This window comes from Chenopodium album, chromosome 4 (genome assembly GCF_948465745.1).
Source record: "Chenopodium album chromosome 4, dcCheAlbu1.1, whole genome shotgun sequence".
NCBI lineage: Eukaryota > Viridiplantae > Streptophyta > Magnoliopsida > Caryophyllales > Amaranthaceae > Chenopodium > Chenopodium album.
Window position 1 is genome coordinate 12,372,125 of NC_137837.1, and position 15,419 is coordinate 12,387,543.

General features: G+C 34.5%; 3 protein-coding genes across 3 annotated transcripts; 2 read left to right on the forward strand and 1 right to left on the reverse strand.

Annotated features, from left to right (window-relative positions):
- The first annotated feature begins 1,949 nt into the window (after positions 1 to 1,949).
- LOC145627666 (uncharacterized) lies at positions 1,950 to 3,711 on the forward strand. The gene is made up of 3 exons (XM_081680026.1): positions 1,950 to 2,292; positions 2,376 to 2,673; positions 3,051 to 3,711. Exons 1-3 carry the CDS (start codon positions 1,950 to 1,952, stop codon positions 3,709 to 3,711), a joined length of 1,302 nt encoding a protein of 433 aa, XP_081536152.1.
- Positions 3,712 to 3,804: 93 nt separating this feature from the next.
- Positions 3,805 to 5,842, forward strand: LOC145627667 (uncharacterized). Its single transcript, XM_081680027.1, has 2 exons — positions 3,805 to 5,104; positions 5,250 to 5,842. The coding sequence occupies exons 1-2, from the start codon at positions 3,805 to 3,807 to the stop codon at positions 5,840 to 5,842; spliced, it is 1,893 nt and encodes a 630-aa protein (XP_081536153.1).
- Positions 5,843 to 7,880: 2,038 nt separating this feature from the next.
- Positions 7,881 to 11,581, reverse strand: LOC145626704 (uncharacterized). The gene is made up of 3 exons (XM_081679165.1): positions 11,155 to 11,581; positions 9,947 to 10,308; positions 7,881 to 8,526 (listed from the first exon to the last, which is right to left on the reverse strand). The coding sequence occupies exons 1-3, from the start codon at positions 11,168 to 11,170 to the stop codon at positions 8,152 to 8,154; spliced, it is 753 nt and encodes a 250-aa protein (XP_081535291.1). The 5' UTR covers positions 11,171 to 11,581; the 3' UTR covers positions 7,881 to 8,151.
- Between the last annotated feature and the right edge of the window lie 3,838 nt (positions 11,582 to 15,419).

The following is a 15,419-nucleotide window of genomic DNA, read 5'->3' on the forward strand; positions in this document are numbered from 1 at the left end:
TTTCAAAGGGAGTCTTATGGTGTTACAACGACTACAGGGACACGAAATTCTAGAAAACATGAATCTCAACTTAGCTCCAATGTAGGTCCAAGTTCAAGGTCTTCCGATCCGATATTCTGTTCCTCATGTTGCTTCATCAGTCCTGCGTCTAGTGGGTGACTTACTCATGGAGGAAGATCATAACGTTCAGTTTCCTATTCCGAATCCTAGAGTTAAAATTTTAGTTGATATGTCGTTACCTTTAATTGCGGGTTGTTTCTTTCCAACCTATGGCAATCATGTTACTTGGGTCCGATTTAAATATGAGGGTATATTCCGCTTTTGCAAAAAGTGTGAATTTGTCGGACACGGTCGGGAAACCTGTCCCAAATCATATGAATTTAGTAAGTACCTCTTGGAACGCCGCTTTCGTAAGCTACACGAAGGTGGCGCACGTGTTTTATTCGGGCCTACCGATGTTTCTTTATACTCAAACTCAATTCGAGGAATCACTCCAAATCCAGATAATTGGACCACTGAGTTATGGTTTGGTAATAATGATGAGGATGATCCGTTTGAATACCCAGCAGACTCTCATCCCTTGGATTGGGACTCTCTTAGTGACATCATTGACAACTTCTCTACCAGAGTAGTGAATTCTCCTCCGACTCCACCCCCTTCAGCCTCTATTCCGGGTCTTTTCCCAGGACCATCGTACACAGGCTTCCGTAACAGCAGGGATGAGGTTTGGCGTAGGGATTTGGGTGTTAATCGGTGTGTTCGGGAGGATTTGGAAATTGATGAGGTGCAGTCACCTCCACCACCACCGCCGCCGCCACCGCCGGGTTTTACACGTGGCACTCATGCAAGGAATCCTCGTCATAGTTGGCAATCTATATCTAATTGGGAGCATCTAACACGTGCAACAGCGGATAGTCATGAGGCTGTCATTACTCAGGGTCCCCTTCAGCCACGTGTTCCTTTTATGCTACCTCATCAAATTTTCCAAGGCTATTCTTCTCCCCAAATGATAGACACAGGTCAAGGTTTTAATTCACCTCTAGGTGGGCTCCCAAGACCCATTTTAAGTGAGCCAGATCCTTATGTGGCAGCCTCATCTCTTCATGGGCCACACCTCTTTGGGCCTCAACCTGAACCGAACTATAGAGGGATTTTATTTCAAGATTTGGGTAACTCCTCTCTGAATCCAATCCCAATATTCTCCCCCCTCCTTTGGGCCCAGACGGCCCAGCTTTCCCTGATCCTTTTGGGGCTGGCCCAAGCAATTGGGTTGGTGAAAATTCCCAATCTCCTGTGGACTTGCAGCGACAGCAAGAAGGATCCCCTTCTCCATCTCTGGGTTCTTCTTTTCCGACAAACGTTGCTGAGGATTCAAGGTATCAACCAGACTCTTCTTCTGGGGTTTTTGACTTCTCTCACTCTTCGCCTTCTGTGGGAAATTCACCAGTAGAAATTTCAGATGACTTGGTTGCAGCCTCAGATGAGCCGACGCCGATGGGTTGTTCTCTGCCTCATACTCCTTGAAGTCCTGCTGCCTCGGTTCATTCTTCTCCTCCTTCGGATACCGTGGCACATAAATGTGAAATCCCTCTCCGTCTTAAAATGACTCGAGGTAAGGAGAAATTCTGGAAATGGGTTAAAAACTCTTGCCCATCTAAACGCTCAGCTGCATCCTCGGAACCAGAAACTCCCCCTGCAATCTCTTCTCCAGGCTGTTTTGCTCTTCTTAAACAGATTAAGAAGCGTAAGGGTTCCAAGGGACAATCTTTTTCAGGCTCATCTTCGGGTTCTACTTCTGATCACGGTCCGGTGACTCACCGTCATGAGTCACCAGCAGACTCATGAATATAGGAGCTTGGAACTGTAGGGGCATTGGCTATGCGGACTCCCCTAAAGTTCCTTACCTGTCATCACTTTTCCGCTCCTTTTGTGTAGATATTATGTTTATTATGGAAACTCTAGTAGATGTAGATGTAGCGGTTCAGAAATTAGCACCCCTTCGGTTTGATGGTTTTTGTGGTATAGACTCTCAGGGTGTTAGTGGCGGGTTGGTGGTTTTTTGGTTTGCCCCGTTTAGAGTAGTTCCTATAATAGTTACTTCTAATGTAATTTTGTGTGAAGTTTGTACTCACAATGATGAAATGAAATATATTTTGTTTCTGTACGGTTCGCCTCTCCCTTCGGGACGTTCTTCTGTATGGGCGGATATCTCTAATATTTTGCAAAATTATCAAAATGTGGTTTTGATTGGAGATTTTAATCAAGTGGAGTATAATACGGATAAGGTAGGAGGTTCTACAACAATTGTAGGTCAGACACAATTTCAGGAATGGAAATTGGATTCTGGCCTGGATTGTTGGATATTCCCTTTACAGGTCCTACCTTCACTTGGACTAATGGTCATAATAATGGACATCTAACTTTTGAATGCCTTGATAAGGCTTATGCCTCGTATACTTGGTTAATTGATCATCCAGATGCTACTCTCTTACATCAGCCAATTATTTTCTCTGATCATGCTGCTGTTATTCTTCGAGAGAATAGCTTTCGGGAGGGTCGTAAGCCCTATAGCGTAGACAACTGGTGTCTACTCTCAAAGGAAGTGGCTGGTCTTATTTCTTTATCCTGGGCTTTGGAGATTCCAGGTTCTCCAATGTTTTCAATCTCTAGAAAGTTAGAAAGTTTGCAATCCAAACTTTTAAAATGGTGTATTTCTCATAAACGGTTATGGGGTATCAACTGGAAAAAGTTAACTGATTCTCTATCTCCGTCCGCTCAAAATTTGGATTCCAAGCTTCACCAACTTTGTTTCTTTCTCTAAGAGAAGAAAAAGTCCGGCTTGCTCAAACTGCCTATCGCTATTGGCAACAACGAGCTAAAGTTAAATGGGATGCGTTAGGAGATTCCCATTCGCATCTCCTCTTTTCCCATGTTCAAGCGCGTCGACGTAGAAACATGATTCGAGGATTACAGAGTTCATCAGGGGACTGGATTTATGATCCGGCTGGTATTTGCACAATTATTCATGATTATTTTTCGACCCTTTACAGATGCCATTCTCCTCGAAGACGACCTTCTGCGTTCGATTGGTCTCCTCTAGAACTTCCCCATCTTCCAGACATCAATAAATCGTTTCTCATGCTTCCCTTTTTAGCGATGGAGATCAAAACAGCCATGTTTAGCATTGATGATGCAAAGTCCCCGGGGCCGGATGGCTTTACGTCAGCTTTCTTCAAATCTCATTGGTCTGTTGTTGGTCCCTCTGTAATCTCTACTATCCAGTATTTCTTTCTTCATGGTCATATGCTTCGGGAATGGAATCGCACATTTATTGTTCTTATTCCGAAGATCGACAATCCTCAACAGCCTTCACAGTTTCGCCCTATCGGTTTGTGCAATGTTCTTTATAAATGCATCGCCAAGTGCCTTTATTCTCGTCTTCGACAAGTTTTACCATCGCTGGTTTCCGACTGTCAAAATGCTTTTGTTCTAGGTAGGCTAATGTCGGATAATGGTCTGTTAGCTCATGAAGTTTTTACATACATGAATCGATCCCGAGGTCGTTCTATGTCTGCTGCCCTCAAGTTGGATATGAACAAAGCCTATGATAGGGTTAACTGGGATTTCCTGTGGCAAGTTCTTCACAGTTTTGGTTTCCCACCTTATTGTATTCATATAATCCAACAATGTGTTACTTCCGTCACATACTAGATCCTTGTTAATGGAAATCCTTCTAGAGGTTTCAAGCCTTCTTGTGGTCTTCGGCAAGGAGATCCTCTATCGTCATACTTGTTTGTCTTATGCATGGAGGTCTTTTCAGCTATGATTCATCGGGCGGAAAGAGATGGACTTTTTAGAGGAATTAAAGTTTCTCGTCAGGCTCCTTCGATTTCCCATCTGTTTTTCGCTAATGACTCGCTTCTATTTTTTAGGCCTTCTCCTCAAGCCTGTTCCAATGTTCTTCAAGTGGTGCAAAATTTCTGTAATTTATCAGGTCAGATGATTAATTTGCAAAAATCCTTTGCTCGCTTTAGTCCCAATACGCCTGAGGATTACCGGGATTTCCTAGCTTCTTCGCTTCAGCTTAAGACTCTCCCTTCTCTTGGGTCCTATTTGGGTCTCCCTGTTGATATAGGAAGGAGTAAATGTAAAGATTTTCAACCTCTTGTTGATAAAATAGCTTCTCGCCTGACAAACTTTGCTCCTCTACATCTCTCGGCTGCGGCTAAATTGGTAGTAATCAATTCCGTTCTAGTTGCTTCTCTTAATCATGTTTTATCAGTGTTCCGGATTCCGTCTTCGGTTACCGACAAAATTAACAATCTGTTAGTAAGGTTTTGGTGGAAGAAAAGCAATCAATCTAAGGGGTTGGCTCTTACTTCGCCTTCACTCATTTTCACTCCTAAAGGAATGGGTGGTTTGGGTATCCGGCATCTGGGTCTTTTTAATTCTACTCTGTTGGCAAAGCAGTCCTGGCGTATTATGCAGAATCCACAACTTTTGGTGTCAAAAGTGCTTAGGGCAAAGTATCCTTCGCTTCTGTTTCATCGCTTCAAAAGCCGTATTTCTAACCCATCCTGGGGTTGTCGAAGCGTTCTTCATGGCTTTCAGACTTTACAAATAGGTCTGGCTTGGAAGATTGGGGATGGCTCTCATGTTCATATTCTTCAGGATTCTTGGGTGCCGAATTCTTCAGTGCTCTTTAAGGAATATTTAGCTGGATCGGTTCAACCGACTCTGTTGTCTTCTCTATTGGATCCCATGTCTAACGCTTGGGATTCAACTTTAGTTCATTCTTTATTTCCTCCTTCCGTTGCTTCCAAAATCCTCAGTCTTGAACGTCCGCCGCAGCTTATGGATGATTATGTTTACTGGAAATTTGCAAAGGATGGTGTTTTTTCCTCTAAATCGACTTATGCTCAGTTAGTTTCAGCATCAGAGTGGCTTCCTCAGACTTTACCTTCCATTCATCCTCTTAAGTGGTGTAAGGTTTGGGCTTTACCTATTCTTCCCAAGTGGAAGCTTTTTATCTGGAAACTTGTTCATGGCGCTTTACCTGCTGTAGCTAAATTACAGGATAAAGGTCTTCTTGTTGACCCTAACTGTTCATCTAGTCCCATAATCTATTGAGCACATTTTCCTTCACTGTTCTTTTACCTGTCGACTCTAGGCTTGTGGTCCCTTGGGCATTAGAGTTCCAGGTTCTAATAGCTCTTTTCTTCAATGGTTTGTCTCCTTACTGACCTCAGTTATCTCTTTGAAGGACTGGGATGGTTTGGATTTGATTTTATCTTTCACTTGGGCTATATGGATTCTTCGAAATAATATCCGTTTCAGACAGGCAGTTTGGTCCCCGCAAGCTGTTTTTCAGATTGCTCAAAGCTGGACTCAGCGCAGTCGAGCTGCTAGAGAGTTTTCTAGTCTGGATAGTTCTCCTCCTCCTGGCTTTGGTTCTCCAGTGTGTTCCTTCCATCTCATTGGAGATGGACACACTTCTCCTACTGTCTCTCTTATAGTGGATGGTGCCTGGGATTCTCATGATTGTAGAGCAGGTATTGGCTGGTGCTTTTACTCTTTGGATACTGATATTAGTCTAGGGGGGCTGCTCGAGCCTGTTTTGCCCTTTCTGCCTTTCAAGCGGAGTTGCTTGCTTGCCTCTTTGGTTTACGGATGGCAAGCTACCGTGGTTTTACTCGAATTATTCTGCGCACTGATTGTCAGTTATCTGTCTCTTCTTTGCGACATCAGTCCAAGGATATTTCTACAATCTGGATTCAGCAACAAATTAGAGACATCCTTACTTCGTTTCAAGTATGTATCATTCAGAAGGTCTCCAGAGTAACTGTTCTTCCCGCTCATACTTTGGCCATTTCAGCTAGAAGACGTCGGTTAATTAGTTATGTGTTTTAGTTTGTTTTTCTTTTTGGGTTGTCCTTTGTCAAAAAAAAAAAAAAAAAGATTATGCACATTAATAACTGAATGTGCTTGTATACTCGACAACTATTGATGATATCCTTGATGCAATGGTTGTGTAATGTTAAGTTGTAAAGCTATGATTAAGCTTATCCATCTAAGACTCTAAGAGAAAATGACATAAAAATAAAGGGAGACCAATAACAATTTACCTCACACTTTATAGTGGTTATTTTAAATCGAACTCATAGAAATGCAAAGAAATAAATACGGCTTAGACGTGTTAGAGTAGCCAACAACATTATTTCAAGGGTTGGAGTTGCTTTTTTTGACCTCTAATTTTGTGTCCAATTTTAAATGATCGTATTATCACACGTTTCGCTTGGACCAAATTTGATTTGATGTAATGTATATTTTTGTAGGTGGCGACAAGATAATTTTAAACTACTACATGACCTCATGATATAATGTTTCCTTCAAGGGAGAAGGTTTTCGTTGTCCTAATCCATTAAACTTAGATCTAAATTAGGTTTTATCATTTTGCAATTGTAGTTATTGTTGTTTCCGGTATAGATATACTCCTTTTGTCTGTTAAAAGAAATACTAATATAGAGATTAATGTAATGAGTAGAATGAAAATTTTAACAATTGTGAATATAGTTTTTTTTTTTTTTTTTTTTTTTTTTTTTTTTTTTTTTTTTTTTTTTTTTTTTTTTTTTTTAATAGAACAATTGTGAATATAGTATATAGTATACTTAATCATCAGTTGATCAAATCAGTATTGAGATAATCCAAAATTAATTAGGTTTACTAAATCTTTTTTTTTTTTATCTAATATCTACAATTATTTTTTTTAAACTAAACTTTTAAACTAATTTAGCCACACAAAAAATGAACTCAACTTTCAATTTTCAGCAAAGATACTACTTATTTTAAGTGAAAACAAATGTTGCTACAATATTGTCAATTTAAATTACAATAATTCTATCTAGATGTTAATTAGGTTCAGATCAAGCTTACACAACATTAATTTTCTTGCTCTATTTGTCTGATTTTTATTGGAATGAAATAACTTTCTTGGAAAAATAGCTACGCATGTAATTTAATAAATTAAACAACAACAAGAAAAAAAACACATGTAAATGAAAATATTCTCGTAAATTACAACTTCGAAGTTTTTCTCTTCTTTTTAGTGGAATAAAAACTAGCTAGTAGCTTAGCCTCTAACATCACATAAACCTAATTGATCATTTTGAATGATGGAACAGAAAACAAACCATTACATCATTTAATCGGATGCCTAATTGGCCTCTTAGCTTCAAAGGGAAAAACATTTAATCGTCTTAAATTTGAGAAGCTAATTTGCCTCTTGAAAGAGAAAAACATTAAATTGTACAAAGTAATAAACTGGAGAAGTTATTTTTCATTGATAACTAGTGTGTGTCTCGGGCGATGTCCAGGGTTGCTAGATTATGTACTTCTTTAATTTAGTAATCATGTTTGATTGTTTGTATAGTTAGTGTGTAGTAGTTCAGACATTGTCTTGGGTGCCACTTTTTTTTTTTTTTTTAATTTTATTTTTTTATTTATTAACCTCATATGTATTTAATTTATATAGTCTTCTGAAAAATAAATGAATTAAATTACTTGTAACTTACTTAATAAATGAATGGAAAATATAATTATTGTTGAAATTTGAAACATTAATAAAAGTTGGTTGAGATGATAAATGTACTACATGTATGTATTGGAGGTTATGGATTCGATTTTAGCTCAAAGCATATTTTATTTTGTTAAATGAAGTGACAAGTTTGCATGGCGCACACAATATGGATAGTGACGTAGCATTATGACATGACAGTGCCACGTGACACCGTTCCTCTAAAAGGAACACCTAATATATACTATATATAGATTAGTTAGGTATAATAAATAATATCTAATAAAAATTGAACATTAGTATGTATTTACAAAAAGCTTTTTGATAATCATATATAGACAAACGCGAGCCTTGTACCAATAAGGTCACAAGTCAAAACATTCATATGCATCATGCATGCACATAAAACTCAACAAAATATTTACGTTATAGTACAAAGTATCAGATTAAATTATATAATTTGTACTAGATGTCAATACACATAAACTTAGAAAATCGTTCCTTACATACTAATTAATATTTACCTATAATATTTATATGGCTTACCATATAAATCAAACATTATATTTTGCTTTAATCTAGTTAAACTGATCACTATTATTATACCAATAATGCAAGGTAGGAACTTGATCAACCGAAAAAAAGCTGCCTGAAATGTCATTGTTCATATTATGAACACCCATTTCTTCCATCTTTGTTATATGGCCTTGATAAGCTTTGCATAACTGAAGTCCATCAAATGATAAAGTAGTCGCAGTCATCGTCGATGATGGCATATCATATGGATCCAACGTCCTACATGAAGGAGTTGGAGATGCTTGTAATGGAACATTCATACAAGTGCTTTCATTCATGATATCGGTCGAATTTATCGTGATTGGATTTGAAAGAGTAGTATTAGTAGTTTTCATCTCAGATTTTCTTGATTCAATCTTTGATCTCAAGTCATTAAGCTGCAAGAAATAAGTAGAAACTTTAACTATTCTACTTTCATGTACGATATATAGGATAATAATAATAGTACAATAATGGTAAAATCTATCAATAATCCTACATCTTTAGGTATTGGTCGAAACTGAAACCTATCCTCTAACTCTCTAATTTAAACTTACAATGACGTACTATTAGACTATTAGTTAGTTGATATCTATAAGTAAATAATTAAGTAATTGACAAACGCGTTCTTGAAATAAGTGAAGACGACTAGCATGACATATATATATATATATATATATATATATATATATATATATATATACTAATTGTTTCATGTGAACCTCTTTTTTTTTTTTTTTTTTTTTTTTTTTTTAACACTATGTTTAGGCTAGGAATGCAGAAACCGCATAAGTTAAATAAGAATCAAATAAACTATCAAACTTTGTTGGTTACAGGACGATACTCCCAACACACTAGTGTCTATTGATTGTATATCGATGTTCCTTAATACAAATCATCTAATCTACTATTCATGCTAAGTACAATGGTGTCAAAGCAAAGCTAAGGGGCTCAACCAATATTTCTCATGGTAGATGGTCATCGCTATAAAGTCATAAATGAGGATCACCAATTTCTCATTGGCATTAATTAGAAAAGGATGTTTGTTTTGACTTGGTGATAATAATGAATTTATGTTCATCGTTTAGTAGCGACAATCGACAAACCATATATATTTCCTCTTGGAAAATTCTATTTGTCCTTTAAAATAACTTTTCTTCTTGTGACAAATAATACAATTTTCCAAAATGTGGCCTTCGAATTACATGTGATAGTACATATATATTTATCCAAGTCTTAAATGAATAATACTAAATCTTAGCTTGACATGCTAATTTGAGGAATGTACGTATATATTGTGATTTATTCATATTTTGCTATAATTAAAATGAATGAAGATTAGATAACCTCCTACTTTGTGTTAATTACATATCTAAATACGGAGTATAAGAAATGTAGTTTATCTCATAAAATGTACGTATTACTATAACCCAAGCTCTTGCAACTTAATTATCATGACTTGGTTCACTGTACCACAACATACAAAGAATACAATTGATTATCCACACTAAAAATAGTATTGTCCACTTGGCTCGAGTTGCTATAATTAGAATGTAGAAACACATACCATACTAATATCTAACTAATACGCAATGTCGATTTTGCGTATAATTACCAACTGACTAGCTAGGGTGGCTCATGGTTCAACTAATAGATCCGCTATCAGCCAATTCGCGGTTCTATTGGTTTTATTGAACCAACTTAGCCATCAGACTAGATCAGACCCATTATTGCGAGCCTAATCTTATTGTCATGTTTTTTTTTATGTGACGTATAATTATTAAAAAAGTAAAATTACTACGTATATAAAACATGTACCTGGCCAAGTAGATCAACCTTTTCTTGCTCAAGGGAACCATAATCATGCTTAAGAGCATCATAACTAGCGCGAAGATCACCATACTCCCTCTCTAATTGCTTAGCCCTCCATCGAGCTCGACGATTTTGGAACCAAATGGCTACCTGCCTTGGCTCAAGCCCTACTTCTTCAGCTATCTTAACTTTCCTATCCGGTTGCAGCTTGTTTTCCACTTCAAAATGCTTCTCTAAAGCCTTAACTTTTTCTAAACATAATCTGCTCTTTTTCATCAATTGTCGACTTGTATCTGCATTGTCTTCCTCTTCTAATCTCTCTAACATTGCTTGGAAATCTTCACTGTATAATGCCTTCTTCTTATCACCTATATATTCCACAGAAATATTAATTTATCCAACAAAAAAAATGTTGAAACTAAGGCTTGTTCTGATTTACTGAACTTAACTAAATTGGGCTGAACTGAATTGTTTATGAGAGAAGGAAATTAGGAAGTGAAATGAAATTAAGTTGAAGAGAACAGGTCCTAAGTAATTAATAATAATTAAGATAAATCTTTATTAATCATCATGTCGCGTTTTCATAATATTTATGCTAAGTCTACAATATTTTTTTAAGATACAAGCTATATTTCCAAAAATTTTGTCAAAATCATATACATAGTATAATTTGTTAATTTGTAAATGTAACATGACATGATCGTTATCGGATTTCAAAATAAAATTAATTAGTTTGGAGGGCTAACTAAAAATAAATACTTCATACAATCATTTGTTATTAGATAATTAGTGTGACGATATATAACAAACTTTAATAAGTATGTATAGATCGTATACTTCAATCTTAGTCTACACTTGGGAGATATGTCTAAGATATTGATAAATAATAACAAATACATAAATAAATAAAGAACCATGAATATAATAGTTTGTAAATCTACAAAAAAAAATTATGCAATTATATATTACAATTACACTTGTTCATCCTCCATATATACATATTAAAGTAAATAGTCACATCGACAGTATCAATTAAACAAGTAATGTGAGTATGTGACAAATATATCATCAGTGACTATGTAGTTGATTTCAAAATTGTTCCTTTTGTGGTGGTGGCATTCATATTATTGGTAATAAAACGAAAGGAGCAAAGTTTAGAAATGTTAGATTGAAGAGGAATGAGGAAATAACAAAAGAAAAACACAGATTAGTACCTTTTTTAGCAGACATTGATGCTAGCTTAGTGTAGTGAAGTCCTCCTTCAATAGTACCACGCACACCTGAATTATTATTCTCTTTATTTAATGATGATAATAGCTAATTAATAGTTAATCATCAAACTTTATGAACCTTTTTTTTAAGGATAATTTCAAGTGGGAGAAAATTGGGAGTAATAATGAAAAAGAATATTATACAAAAATAATAGGTTATGATCAATTATAAATAGGCAATAATTTTCAACTAAGGAAGCACAAGTTGTGAAAGAATTTGTGTTGTTGCTTGTTAGCTGTTAAAATAAAAACCAAAGTGACAAAAAAGCTTAATATATAGCCAAAGTCTTTTTTTTTTTTATGTTGAGTGAAAGGAAGAAACACTACCTTTAAGGCTTTAACCTTTTATGAACTATGATTGTGTCTTTTATTTCGGCCACTTTACTTTTATGTTTTTCTTTTATATCCTTTTTCTTGTCTTGTGTTTTGTGTATAGTATGGTATATACAATTGACTTCATTGGGTCGTGTTTTCACACTAACAAGATTATATATATATATACTATCATGTTACATATACATGTACTAATGTATTGTTATAACTCGGTCCAATGTCACTTTCTACAAGGCTGATTGATCTTATCGTAATTTGTTAGATTCAAGTTTGAGAGAAGATAGAAATACTTAATCTTGAATGCCAAATATAGCAAAGCCTTTGGGCTTACTTTTTTTTTAAAAAAATTAAAAATTGTGATGAATTGCTTACTACTTCGTACACAATCTAGCAAGAAAGATTATAAGCCTTGTAGGGTTATGTGATGCATCACTAACAATTGTCCAATGTTTTTCCCTTACTTCATATACTTTGTATAATAATAGACGAGTAAGTTTTCTATGCGTAATTTTTAATAAGAACTTTTTATCAGAAACTACCTAATAATCTTAAATATTGTGAGAAACTACATCCTATTAAAAAAGTTGTAAGAAGCTACCTAATAAAGGTAAAATGTTGTAAAAAAAACTACCCATTTAAAGGTAAAATTTTGTAAAATACTACCTCTACTAGATTTCCACTATTGACCCACCTCAAAACACCCCGAAACCACCACTTTTATCACCAAAACCAACACCGGATGCTTAAAATTGCCACCACCATGCTGAAACCATCCTCTAACCCCAAAACCACCACCTCTAACCCTAAAAACCAATATCACAAAACACAAAATTTCCCTTACCAACTCGGAATATCCTTCAACCATCCAAAAAATAACCTTTACCACCATGAAAACCAATCCCCGTGGTGCTTACAAGGGTGTTTTGAGGTAGGACCAACACCATAGAATTAGGTCAACGGTAGTTTTTCAGCTAGTGGCAGTATCCGTACAACATTTTACCTTTTATTAGATAATTTCTTACAATATTTTTTTAAAAAAAAAAAAAAAAAAACCTTTTAATAATCACACTCTTAAAATTCTCAATACTTGTATTAATTTCACACACTATTTTTAATTTTTAAATAACAATTTCCAATGAGCAATGACAAGTAACAAGCTAACAACACAAGCAAATAACGTACTTAAAAAAAAAAAAAAAAAAAAAAAAAAAAAAAAAAAAAAAAAAAAAAAAAAGAAGTGTTGATTAGAGTCACAAACTTATCCATTTATCCACTGTTGTTAATTATCCTGAAAAATAAATATGAAATAAATAATTAGGCACCACTTAAAAGGGCTAAAACATGTATATATGCTGGCGAATCCAGCTACTTACACGCAAAAGATAAAATCCTCTTTAAAGTAAAAGGAACAAAACTCCACTAACTAACCAATTTAACCAACTTTTGAAAACTTCATGCAACTCTCCCACGCAAATTGTAGCAATTCAAACCCAACATAATAACCTTAACCTACATCGTACATACAATAATAACATACTTATCTTAATGAACTTTTTTTGCTTGTGATCGACCGATCATGCATAACCAAATAATTAAAGGGGCATTTTTCGATTTTTTTGGACACTTTCAATTAACAAGAACACTATCCTGAAATAGAATCATTACCTTGACCCCTAAAAACAATAAAGGTGTCGCTACAATTTTTGTGTCCAATTCAATTTTGATTTTTAATCCATATTAGTTACTCTATTCATGTCCTACTCTAATAATAACTGTTATACATTAATGGGACATTTTTTTAAATTATAGGTTATTTATTTGGCTCTTTCTTAAAAGACAAACATTTTTTTAAAAAAAAAAAATCGGTACATCTGCTTCAAAGTTACCTTAAAATGAACAAAAATTACCCTATAATGAATGAAAATTACCCAGTATATATAAGTTATAAATCAAAGTTATTTAAGCTTTGTAGATAAAAATTACCCTAAATTCACCAAAAGTTACCTCGATGTACAGTAATATTATGTACATCGGATGTATACAAAAGTTTTTATTCTTAATATCTACTTCGATCCATGATAAATATATTATTAATTTTTTTTTTCTTAATAACTTATTGCTCATTTCTATTAATTAAAAACCCTGTATGGGCTCGCATTTAGAGTAAATGAGTATGAATTGAACATAGTAGATAGATAGCACGTGTGTGTGTGCACACGCAATCTTATACATCGTTACTTTTCATACATCGAGGATGACTTGGTACTATCTAGTTAATTGTAATTATTGTGACACAAAAAACTGTTAGATTGAATCATTTGATGTAATATATAATCATAATTGTAACGTTACTAGCTTATATCAATAATAGACCTAGCTATATTCATGATTCTTCTCAGATCTTCAGGGAGAAAGCTAGAAAGAGACATAAATAAAACCTTCCTCATACTCCTATAGACCTAATTTGATTAAGAAAAAAAAAACAAAAAAGAGAAAAACGTTAGCCATCTTTTCAAGAAATATACAAGTGCATTGTATTTAAGAAATTTAAAAATAAAAGACAGTACTATAATATCTTACGTCTTAACATATCAAAAACAAATGATAGAGACTACGTACCACCTAACTCTTTGTTAATGCAAAGGGCACATTCGATATATAATTTTGGCTTTTTTTAATTGTGTTTTTTATGTACGTTATGGTGTCGGTAGTCAAGCCCACAAGACTTTGATGAGTAGAAAAAACGGCAAACATTTTGACAAATCAACAAGAAATAAGAAACCTACATGGCTTCTACAATTAAGAAACAAGATATAGATTTTATATAGTAAAGCAAGCAATTGAGTCTAGTTATGAATCTTATAATGATTTCTAATTACCAAGCTTGTCTTGGTATAATGGTAATTTGCAAATGAGATGTGTGCATTGAGTTAAATAGCCTTAAGGTCACGGATTTTGCCTTATCGATACTGACTCTTGAGAGGTTAGATCCCTCAATTTTGTAAATTTCCAAATTCTTAAGTTATTATTAAGAAAAAGAATTCCTAAGATGATTAAACTACATGTTGTATATATTATATTATATGGCAATGCAAACCTTTTAAAACATAAGACGATTTAGGGTCTGTTTGTTTGATTGAACTGAACTGAATATTTTTACGAGAGAAGAAAATTAAGAACTGAACTGAATTGAAATAAAAATAATCTGAAGAGAATAGGCTCTTAGAGGCGATTATTTAAGGAGCTGAATTCAAAGGATTTTGAAATTACTTCGCAATTCTTTGATCTGTTGATAAATAGTTTGTTGGGACATATATGAGTTACAATGCTAGCTAGGTAGATATCATATATAACAATTTGTAACAAAGATTCCTAATCTCATTTTTAAAAAAATTAAAGTTATTGCTTGTGATTACACATATGCCAAAGTAATTTACCTAAAAAGGCCAACAAACTTTTGTAGTAGTCATAAAGCCTAACCCTAAAATTGTGGGGAGCAAAAGTGAAAGAAGTCTTTGTTAAATTCAATGCTTAAAGAAAACTTAATCACATGGATTATGTACTCTTTCTTTTGTGCGTGCTTTCATAAGATGGAGATATTTGATGCTTAAGTTTGAGTTGATGTTTGTGAAAGGTGACAAATAACTAAACATATATTATTAATCATGATGCATACATACATGGTTGAGAGGTTTTCAAGGACCATCAAAAAGTCAAGACAGAAATTAAAGGACATGAAAAATGGACCACTTTGTGCGTGCCTATTATTCATATGTTATGTGGTAATCGAGCTTAATTAGTGTATTGAAGATTCATTTATAATAGACATAACATAGCATAGTACAATGCTATATGTGTGTACCACGATACCTACT

Excerpts from the sequence above, each read along its gene's own strand:
- LOC145627666 (XM_081680026.1), top strand. The coding sequence starts at position 1,950 with ATGGAAACTCTAGTAGATGTAGATGTAGCGGTTCAGAAATTAGCACCC. Across the intron at positions 2,293-2,375 it reads TAATACGGATAAGGTAGGAG|GTCCTACCTTCACTTGGACT; the intron begins GTTCTACAACAA and ends TTCCCTTTACAG. Across the intron at positions 2,674-3,050 it reads ATGTTTTCAATCTCTAGAAA|ATGCCATTCTCCTCGAAGAC; the intron begins GTTAGAAAGTTT and ends GACCCTTTACAG.
- LOC145627667 (XM_081680027.1), top strand. The coding sequence starts at position 3,805 with ATGGAGGTCTTTTCAGCTATGATTCATCGGGCGGAAAGAGATGGACTT. Across the intron at positions 5,105-5,249 it reads TCTTCTTGTTGACCCTAACT|TTATCTCTTTGAAGGACTGG; the intron begins GTTCATCTAGTC and ends TACTGACCTCAG.
- LOC145626704 (XM_081679165.1), bottom strand. Across the intron at positions 8,527-9,946 it reads AGGTTGATCTACTTGGCCAG|CTTAATGACTTGAGATCAAA; the intron begins GTACATGTTTTA and ends TATTTCTTGCAG.